At 54.3% G+C, this 10,916-nt stretch overlaps 1 protein-coding gene across 2 annotated transcripts in view; it reads right to left on the bottom strand.

The window, feature by feature from the left end:
- Positions 1–1,654: 1,654 nt before the first annotated feature.
- Positions 1,655–10,916, bottom strand: part of GJC2 (gap junction protein gamma 2) — a 29,476-nt gene continuing 20,214 nt past the window's right edge. The window contains exons 1-2 of one of the 2 annotated variants that reach the window (XM_084283083.1): positions 10,100–10,234; positions 1,655–6,460 (exon numbers count right to left, since the gene is read on the bottom strand). In XM_084283083.1, coding sequence (XP_084139209.1) covers positions 5,193–6,440 — 1,248 coding nt within the window. In that variant the 5' untranslated portion in view covers positions 6,441–6,460; positions 10,100–10,234 and the 3' untranslated portion in view covers positions 1,655–5,192. Of the gene's footprint in view, positions 6,461–10,099; positions 10,235–10,916 lie in introns of those variants that run through there. The other variant, XM_084283082.1, reaches the window with a different exon arrangement.

Genomic DNA, 10,916 nt, shown 5'->3' with positions numbered 1-10,916 from the left:
TGTGTGTGTCCGCCGGGCGCCACCTGCCGGCGGGGCGGGGCGGGGCACGCCCCTTGGATATAAGCCACGCCCCTTAGCTACAAGCCACCCCCCGTTACAGGCCACGCCCACCGATAATTAACGCCCTCGACTGTGGCCACGCCCCCTTCACTGCCCTCACCCATCGGGTAGACCTGGCCGCCGAATCCCCTAGGGCCGCCAGGTCAACCCAGCCAACTGCTCGCCCACCCTGGTGGCGTTCCTTGGGGTGGCTCCCAAGGGACGGGCGGCTCTCAAGGGCCTGGTGTGGCCCTGGTTGGTCAGCCTGGGGCTCGTCCACCAGCTGGAAGTGCCTGTCGCTTGTGGTTGAGTCCTGTCTGCTGCCCTGGGTATGGCGGGATCAGCTGGCCCCAAATAAATGGGGTGGCCCCAAGGCACAACCCACTGAGCCCTAAAACACTGCTGATGGGGCTGGTGTTTTGGGGGAGCTGCACACAGGGTGGCTGAGCCAGCTGGGGATGTGGAGAAGTGATGCCTCTCGTTGCTTTTTGTTGTGTTTTTAGAGCTGGGCTGAGCCCCCAGGGGTAACAGGTACCGTGTACCCACAGCTGTATCCAGCTTTGGCCCCATGGATGAGGCAGACATGGGGAGCCTCTTGCCCACCCTCCACCTCCCCAGGGACACCAGGCTGCCCCCAACCCCATCCAGCCTGGCCTTGGGCACTGCCAGGGACGGGGCACCCACAGCTCCTCTGGGCAGCCTGCACCAGGGCCTCACCACCCTCTGAGTGAAGAATTTTTTCCTCATATCTAATCCAAATCTCCCCTCTTTTAGCTTAAATCCATTCCCTGTATACTGCCACTACTGCTGTGCCCACAGCAGCTACCCCCAGCCGCCCACCTGTGGCTCAACGCTGCTGCCAAACATTCATTTGCTCCATTTTTTTTTTCCTCAGAGCACACAAACTCCCGTCCACAATTATTTGTTCTGCTGTGTGTAGCACCGCAAAGTGGGTGCCCTACGAGGGGCCTCTGACCACCAGCCGTCCTCAAGGACGCCTCACAGGGTCCCGTTCCCCTTTGTCTCCTGGGGGGAGCAGCTCCTGCTCTGCCGGAGGAGTCGTAGAGACAGCCCAGCTGTCAGAAAAACAGCAAAAAATGCACGTTTCCGCCCCAAATCCGTTTCCTGAAGACTCTTTGGACGGCGGTCGTGAGTGAATGCTCCTGCCAGTTAATGGGAGGGGCGAGGACCGAGGGCTCTCCAAAAAGCAGGTTTTCTCACAAGGGCTCTCCCAGCGTTTGCTCAGCTTCGCTCCTGACTTCTCCCAGCCTCGGAGAAGTTTTCTCACTTTTCGGGGTAGAGGCTTTTTCTAGGCAGTTTCAGCTCCACGCCTGAAGGAGCTGCAGGCAGTGATTCATCAGAGAGAGACAACACATCCCAAACAACCCGAAGGTCAACTGCTTCTTAAGGCAAAAATATTTTGCGGTGATTTATGGCCGTATCTGGGAAAATAGAGGTCTTATATGGTTAAACCGGGCAAATGAGAGGTTGGGAAGAATGTCTTCTCATCAACAGTCAGCCCCCTTCGCATGGAAACATCACACGCTCTGCGTACTGTAACAAAATGTAAGTTTTATTCCATTTATTAGTAATGGATGTGGAATAGCCGGTTGAAGAGGCGGGCTGATGTATCCCTCCTTTGCCCAGTGCTTCGTTTTCTAACCACAGCCCAGATGGAACATTTACACTGAAAAAAATACTTAGAGATTCAACCTCATACTCAAAGGTTTTCTAGTACAAATACAGTTAGTACATAAAAAAAAAAATAATCGACAAACCAACAACAACAAAAAAAAATCCCAGAAACTTCATAACAGCACAGACTGGTTATGGCCTCGAGTTAAGTTCAAGTATTTCCCAGAGGAATGCGATGCAAGCAACAAGGTAATCTGGCTTTTAGCGGGACATTCCTGGCCCTGAATAGGAAGAACAGAAACGCGAGGGCGGGCGCTTTACCCGGCAAAGCTTAGCGAGAGTGTCAACATTTATGATTAGTTCAGCTACAGAGCTAAACCCGTCCGGAGCGTGAACAAAATGACCTGCAGGAAGAAAAGCGAAGCGTTAATTATTCTCCTGGCGTCTCCTCCGCGGCCGACGCTGCCAGTCGTCTACTTGAAATTCCTCCGGCTGCCGGTGGGGCTTGTGAGGGTTTTTTTTGGGGGCTTGTGGCTCTGTTTTTTTTTTCGTTTTTGTTTTTTTTTTTTTTTTTTTTTTTTTGCCTTCCTTGCCTTCTGCTCCCCAGACGGAGGTGGGCTTGCTCCTCCTGCCCTGGAAGGAGCCGCTCAGTGCGCGCCGGTCGCGTTGCTGGTGGTGGCTCAGTGGAAGACACAACGTCCTGAGGGCTTCAGGGGCCAAGCAGCGGAGGAGGAAAGGAGGAAGTGAGCAATACAATAATAATATTATTATAATTATAACCCTCTATGCGTGCCTGACTCAGAGTGAGAGGAGTTAATGGGGCCTGGCAGGATACCCTGCGTCCCTCTCTGGCACCGAGCAGTCCTGCCATGGACTGTGTGCTCTGGTCGCTGTCAAAACGCTTGGAAAAAAGAAATAGGGATGCGAGATCGGCCCCCATACGCAAAGCCTTTGATGCAAGAGAAGGTTTCAAGCCCTGGAGATGAGCAGGGCTGGCTGGGAGGGCGGCCGAGCGAGCGGTTGCCCTGCCCGATGAGGAGCTGGTATCGATCTCCCGAGTGTCTGCCCCGGCTCCAGCACTCGTCAATATTGCAATTATCGGCTCCCACTATGGAAAACAGCGTGTGCGTGTTGCACGGGGTGAGGAGGAGGCTGCGGATCTGCTGCAGGACCAAGAGCATCCCAAAACCCCTCTCCTCATGCTGGATCCATGGTGTGAAAATAAAAAATAAAAATAAAAATAATAAAAAAAAAAAGAGAGAGACCATCTTCAGGCACCCCAAACCTTCTGCAGACACGAAGGGAAGAAGCAGCTCTTCGTGTCTGCTGAGCAGGGGAAAAGCCAGGGGTGGCAGCGGGGGGTTGATGGGTTGGTGCTAGCCTTTGGGGATGTGTTTGATGCTGGCAAGTTGGTGAGAAGATCCTTGTTCCTTTCCAGCCCCATTGCTCTGAGCATCTCTGAACCTGCAGGTGTGGAAATGGATCCGTCGTGGGGTCCTGAGAGAGCCCCAGGACTTCACCCCATCGCTGGCAGTGACCACCAGGGTCACCAGGACGTGCTCAGGCCACGCGGGGGATTCCCTCAGTGAGGATTTCCCATCAGTGTGCGGGACAGGTTGGTGTCTGCTGTAATTGCCAGGGGGTAAATGTCCACCTGGAGCTCCTCTTGTGCCTTCCCTGCACCTTCAGGAGCTCACCCACCAGCACCCGGTCCCTCCAGCCGTGTGATATGTGTGTCCTACCACCACGGTGTGAACTCTATGAGCCCTTCATGGAGAATTCATGGCACAAAGCATCCCTCCACGTGACCGGGGTGTGCTGCTCCTGCCCCTTGCTGCTGTGAGGAGGTGCTGATCCTCCTCCTGGATTCGTTTGGGCTTTTTCAAGGGGAAGATCTCCAGCAGCGAGAGCAGGCAGCGCTCCGGGCATTTCTCCAGGGACCTCAGCAGGACCAGGAACAAGCCTGAAGCTGCTCCCCAGACTCTTCCCCAAAAGCAAGCTGAATATTTGCAGCTGGATACCTCACAGGATGTTTCTTTGCATCTTTCTGATCTCTTTTTTGCTACCAGCACTGTTCCCCAAGGGCATTGCACAGCTCTGGTGCCGTAACGAGGTGTTGAAGGCCACCCTCAGGTCCCCAAGGGCTGTCCCGTGACAACTGGCACCTGTGAGGCTTTCAGAGACTGATCTGAGGGACAGGAGAAAGATGCCCACCAAGAAGTTACACCCATCCAGTGGATGAGAAATTCATGGGGACTTGCATGCTGGCACAGCCGTGAGGGAGCAGCTCAGCACAGGGATGGTGCTGTGCTCAGAAAGGATTCGCTTCCTTCATGTCAAACATGACCTTGGCCGTGGTGGTGAATCAACCGTTTGAGTCTTGCAAGAGCATCTGCCAAGCCTCAAGCATCTGAGGGACGTCTCAGCTCCTGGCATGAAACCATCCTGACAAAGCACATCCAGCACTAGCAGGAGCCTTGGAGCTTAGCTCCCCAAACTCGCCCTAAAACCAAGTGAGGCCAAAAGAAGCTGTCCATAAACCAGGGGAAACCTTCTTGCTGCTGGCCCCCAGGGAAGCAGGAGCTGCTGCTGAGCCCCCAGACAAGTGTGTGGAAACCTGCCCGTGGCCCAGTGAGGCTGGAAGGCTGTAAAATCACCAGAGGGTTGATATTATGTTTATATCTCTCTCTCTACATCTATATTCACACAGACATGTTCATGGGTCCATGTGTGTGCACACACACCCCATGTACACGCGATGCATAGATCTGCTCTCTGCCACTAGTTAGAAGGGTTTGATTAAACAGAAAAACAAATCTGCCGACGCCGATCTTCCCATCTCTGCTCGAATTAGCAAACCACGTAGTCGAAACCCTTTGCGATTTTGTTTTCCTGGTTGCATAAAGGCACTTTCTGATGATGTGGAGCAGCGGTTTGCTGCAAACACCCTGACCGCAGAGCTTCCCTCCGCCTCTGCGAGGGTGGTCAGTCGTAGTTGCTTGGTGTTTCAGCCCAGGGGACCAAAAGATGAAAACCTCCCGTGCTGTGTTTGCGGTGTGGGTGTTGGGCCCTTGCTCGCAGCACGCGTCTCTGCCGCCCTCGGCGATGCCTGAGGTCTGCAGGTTCAGGCAGGGCAGCATGTCGTCGAAGTTCACGCCACGGACCGGTCGTTTTCCCTTCCCATGGAGGGATCGGAAGTTAATTTTGATTAAGGGTATTTAGTAATTAAACGCTATCTGACCTACAGCGCTGCGTCCTCGCGCTGCCTGCTCGCGGCCGGTCCCGGCGGGATGCGGCGTTTGCGGTTGCTCGCTGGAGTTTCCCAGCTGGAGAACGCGTTGGGAAGAGGAAGGAAACGTCTTTTGTTAATGCACCGGAAGACAGCACTAAACTGGTCTGAATTTTCTCTCTTGACTTCTGTATCAAAGTTGCGTCTGTGCCCTGCGAAATGAACTCAAGACAATACCGAAAACCAGAAACAAAGCAAAATAAAACCGCACGTACGCTGCCCTCTCAAGCTATATCCATACAGACGTCTTTCCATCTTTACTGCTGGAGCTCCCTTTCTCCAAGGAGGCCTTAGGTTTCGCGCTTTGTTTCTCCTGGGCGGTGTTGGCCCTGTTCTGCTCCACCACCGTGCCCCCTGAGGCAGGGCTGCTGGTTCGAGAGGGCTGCGTGTTGGCCTGGGTGCTGCTGTAGCTCTGAAACGCTATGTCCAGCTGCTCCTGGGCCACTCGCAAGTGTTTGTGGAGGGTGGACAGGTCTGCGGGGATGTTCTCGTCCGGGCTGGTGCACTGTTGCTCCTGGGCGACGTTTGCCAGGTTCTGCTCGTGAGCCATCAGGCTGTTGGGGATCTTGGTGGACTTCTCAGATTTCACCACCAGGTTGTACTCGGGAGGGCAGGAGATGTTCTTCGGGTAGGCGTAGTTGTAGGGGGGCTGCCTGAAGCTGTTGATTTTCCGGTTGCGAATGGCATCCCGGATGGTCCCGAAGCCCAGGTGAAACATCTCACACATGTTGAGGAGTAAGCACAGGCAGCTCACGACGTACATCACCAGCAGAAAGATCGTCTTCTCTGTCGGCCGGGACACGAAGCAGTCCACGGTGTGAGGGCAGGGGAGTCTGTTGCAGACAAAATAAGCCTCCACCTCGAAACCGTAGAGCAAATACTGCCCTATCAAAAAGCAAACTTCAAACGAAGCCCTGGTAAGTAGCTGGAAGACGTAGATTTTCATCAGTCCTTCTTGCTGGATGCGCCTCCGCCCGTCGTGCTTTTGTGGCTCTTTGCTCTTGGGCTTGGCTTTGGCTTTCTCGTTGTCTGCCGTGTCGTCGGAGATCATGGGCTCCTCCTCGTCTGCCTCCATCGGGTCCTCCATGTTGCGAACCGCCTGCCAGTTCAGAGCAAACTGCTTCTTCTTCTTGAACCCCTTGAACTTCTTCTCCTCCTCCGCCGACCGGGCGATCCTGTGGATGGCGTAGCCCAGGTACATGACCGAAGGGGTGGAGATCATGATGATCTGGAAGACCCAGAACCTGACGTGCGACAGCGGTGCGAAGGCATCGTAGCAGACGTTGTCGCAGCCGGGCTGCTTGGTGTTACAGGTGAACTTGCTCTGCTCATCCGAGTAGATGGACTCCCCGCCGACCGCCGTCAAGACGATGCGGAAGACGATGAGCACGGTGAGCCAGACCTTCCCCACGAAGGTGGAGTGATTGTGAATCTCTTCTAGCAGGCGGGTGAGGAAGCTCCAGCTCATGTTGGTCATAAGGGCTACTCAGTTATAACCTGCAGGGAGAAGGGGGAAAGACAACAGAGCTGTAAGTAAACATCCCAGCATCCCAGCTACACGTTTTGTTGCCTGTTTCAAGACGTTGCTCAGCTGTAGGAAGGGCTTGGGCGACTAAAAATGAAGGCAGTGCACCACGGAGGCCACCTAGGTACCCAAAACATCCGTAACTTGGGATAGTCTCTTGCTTTCATCCCATGGGCTCGAGCGCCTGAGCCGACTGCGGGAGCAGGGGATGCTGAAATGTCTTTCATTAGCAAACCCAGAAAAATGCAAAGAATCAGCGAAAGAATGGGAATATTTATATTTACAGGCTGATGTCCCTTTCAAGTTCCATTCGAAAAACAAAGCAAAACATGCCTAAATCAAATGCAGACTGCTTTAAAAATAAACCTTCAAAAGCTTGCAGGGAAAACCACGCACGTTTCAGAAGACCTGGACAGCTGGGCAGGAAGAAGAACTGCTTTGTGTTTAGCTTCATTTGTGGGAGTGAGGGCTCAGCCCAAGCAAATTGGGATGCCCCAGGCATCATTAAAGGCAGGCGGTAATTGCAGGAATTTCTGCACCCCTGCGTCCCTGCTCCGGATCACCCCCTGCCTCGGAGCTGTGCCCCTGATGGCAGGTGGTGAACTGGGCACCAGTGAGCCCAGTCCCAGCTGCAAAATGGGAGCGAAGAGGGGATGGTTGGTGCTGTATGATGGAGCTGAGCACATGAGCGTGGGCACAAGTGGGTTGGTGTGGGGTGTGTGATGGCTCCACAGGTAGAGAACCAAACCTTCCCAAACCTCCCTGCTGCTCCACAGCCCTCATTTACGGGGGTGAATGTCCAGGAGGGAGACACAAAATCCCCCCCTGAGGTTTTCAGGGGAGGCTTGGACCCCAGCACCCGCTCGGGCACGGGGTCGGAGCAGCCGCGAGCAGCAGCCGGCACAGGAGCAGGACACGAACGTGACTTGCTCTGTTCTCCACGTTTTTGCCTTCCTGGAATGTTATTTTGCTCACGCTGCTTCTTAGGACGGGAGCCAAGCAGCTCTGGTTTGCTCAGCGCTCGCCTTCGCGCGGCCGGAGACATCGAGCTCCAGCTCAATTCTTCCAGGGCTCTCAAGAGCCGGCAGATGGAATTTTCTAACCCTGCTATTTCTAGATCAAACAAAACCTCTGCGAACCCAAAGCCCCAGGTCTTCACACGCCAGGCTGGGGCCGCGGGAGCACCGCAGATGGTGCTGGGGGCTGTAATTCCTGTCCTGCAGCTGGAGGAACCAGGGCAGGGAGCAGGGAAAGAGCTCGGCCCAGCCAGCAGGGCTGGGGAAGGTCTCCTCTCTGCCCTCAGCTTACCTGGAGAAGCACAACAGCTCTCAACGCTACTGGGAGCAGAAATCCTCATCTCCTGCCCCAAAAGTGGCGCCTCGGACCTGATGGTCAATACAGAAATGCTACCACGGATACAACAGCTGCAGAATAATGTGGAAAGTGACCCCACAGAGCTCTCCTTGCTTTATTGAAGAATTTGGGTTTAGCATCGTGTTGTTTATTTTGGGGTGAGATAGGAAAGCGTCCCCTTTGAGCACCTTTTCTTTCATTTAGACACACTTAAAAGCATCTCCAACCCTGCCTCTGCGTTGTGTCCCTGCTCCTTTAGGGCAAGATGGGGCCTCAGGCAATTTGTAGGATTAATCCCAGTGCTCAGCCAATCTCCAGCTGACAGGGGGTAGGAGGGGAAGGCACCAGGGTGCTGATTTCTGGCTGTGGGACACCGTGCCTCCACCTCTGGAGCATCCGTGTCCATCCAAGGCTGGGCTGGGGGCTGCACGGAGAACATGGGGACCTGGCCCCATGGTCCCCATGTGGGTGCTCAGCCACCGTCTGCTTCCCCAATTAGCTGTGAGCCCCAAATTGGGCTTGTTCTAAAAAAAAAATGGACATCAAATGTCCCAGAGAGCAGTTCGTTTGTCAGCTCGGTGCTTGCCTGAGGTGGGCCCTGGGGACTATCCAGCATTTTGCAAGGGTCACTCAGGGACTGGGGGGACCTCCCAGCGGCCTGCCAGGGCCTGAAGGGGCTGTGAGACAGCTGGGGAAGGACTCTGGGTAGGGATAGGACAAGGGGAATGGCTTTAAACTAAAAGAGGGGAGATTTAGATTAGATATAAGGAAGAAATCTTTCACTCAGAGGGCGATGAGGCCTGGCCCAGGCTGCCCAGAGGAGCTGTGGCTGCCCCATCCCTGGCAGTGCCCAAGGCCAGGCTGGATGGGGCTGGGGGCAGCCTGGGCTGGGGACAGGGGGCCCTGGGCATGGCACAAGTTGAAATTAGATGATATCTAAGGTCCCTTCCAACCCAAACCATGCTGTGGTTCTGTGACACGATCCACACAGACTGGAGTCCCCTCCCAGCAGCAGTTTGGCTGGAGCAGTGAGGGCCTGCCCCAGGTAACGGTGGATTTTGGAGCAAACACTCAACTTCGGATCCTAATTATAATAATCCTGTTAGCCAGGATTGTTAGCAAAGCACCCACTGACTCCTCTGGGAGGCAGGTTTCAGAAAGTAGCACCCCACAACGTTGGTATAAAAACATTCACAACCCCCTTGCATCAGGGAGAGAGGCCACAAACCATCAGAAATGGGGCTGGGGCTTTGAGGAGGCACTCAGAGGATGCCAGCTACGGGGCAGAGCTGTCGGTGCTGTCCCGAACCCTCAGAAACATCTACAGGAATCAGCTCCTGCAGCCCCTGGACCAGGGGAAACAAGGGCAGAAACCCTCGCAGGGCCAGCTCAGTTCTGTTTGCCATGCTTGGCCTGCGACGTGTCGGTGGGGAAGGCAGCGCCGTGGGATTTCAATGCCTTTAATTGCAGGGGGAGAGCATTATACCAACATTTTTAAACCAATTCTAACACAAGCAAGCTTCTGAGGAAGGATTCGTTTACTTTTGCTGCTGGGGAGGATAACAGGCAAGGATTGTATCTCATCTCTGCACGCTGCTGGCTATCGAAGCACAACAACTGGATTTTTGCATTTTCCATGTGCTGCAGCCCTCATTCCTCTGCTGAGTGGAGAGGGCAGGCTGCCGAGCCCCTGGGGAATGGCTTCCCAGGTCTGCAGCAGGTAGACGGAGGGGATTTGGTGGCTTTTGTAGCTCAATTATCTGCCACGGACATCCCCTGAGAGGACCTCCCGTCCCTCCGGCTCGGAAATCCATTCATTCACAGCCACCCGCCTGTACATTTCTCCAGCCCTGCTGCCGTGCACGAGGTGCACACAGGGCACACGGCTGGACCTCTCCTCCTGGCAGCAGCATTTTAGGATAGCGACAATTTTAGCCAGGAACGAGCTGCTGGCTCCACGTTCGCATCGTGGTTACGTCCCCAAATCCACTGACCCCTCTGTGCAGTCACAGGCACGACTGTTGCGACTGGGGAAACTTGAAAAGCCGAGGCTAAACTAAGCAGAACAGGGAGAAAAAAAGAAAAGAAAAAAAAAAAAAAGAAAAGAAGAAAAGAATAATAGCAGAACAAAACAAGAATAATAGAAGGGAAAAAAAAGAATTTTCTTCTTTTTCCATGCTCGCTGGACGTCCTTCCTTTCCGCTCGCTTCCCACCCAGTTGTTTAAACTGCAGGGAAGACAATGGGAAACGTACTCACGGAGACATGGTGCTTCTTGCGGCGGCTTGCCCTCCTCCGTCGGCATTCCTGTGCCTTGCCCTAGATAAACTCCTGCCGCCGCCACCGCCGTGGTCAAGCCATGCCCCAGCCTCTGGAAACCGGAGCTCCGGGGATGAATTTAAGGCGCTGAAGACCCCGCCTCTGGGGCAGCCCCGCTCCCACCCAGACCTCCTGCTTCCACACCTCGCCGGGTTCTCCCCAAGCCTTGGGAGAAGGTGGAAGTTGTATCCCGGAGGGGAGGGGAAGGAGGTTTTAAATCCAAACAAGCCGCCGGGTCTGGTTTTAGGAACGCTGCCTGGAATTTTGCTGCCGAGCTCTGGAGCCGGCTGGAAGTAAATTAATAGCATCAGCTAGCGGCGCTGGTAACAGATTTGTAAGACAGAGAGCATGACTAATAGGGAACATGTGGAAAACGCGTTTTGGCCAAGGTTTCTCGGGCAGAGAGCTGGTGGAAAAAAAAAAAAAAAAAAAAAAGTAAAAAAAAAGTAAGAAAGAGGCGAGGCTCAGCAGCAAGGAAAGGCAATGTGAAGGTCCTGCGTTGGTGTTCCTCGAGGCGAGGCCTTCTCTGAAAGATGTGGTGCTCCCTCAGAGCAGCTGGATGGGGGCAGAGGGTAGAAAAAGGATGGGGAAGGGCTTTGGGATACACATTCTGGCTTCGTTGCAGAAGGGAAAAGAAGTAAGTGTGGGAATGTGCATAAAGCCTAAGGAAAGTGGAGAAGAAACCCTCCCTCCTGGTGGTCTGGGGGCACCTCTCGTCCCTGCTCTGCCCATGGGGAGTTGTTGGTAGTGGTGGGAT

This window comes from Netta rufina, assembly GCF_964035555.1.
Source record: "Netta rufina genome assembly, chromosome: 2".
NCBI lineage: Eukaryota > Metazoa > Chordata > Aves > Anseriformes > Anatidae > Netta > Netta rufina.
This window is presented reverse-complemented; position numbering and strand designations above follow the sequence as displayed.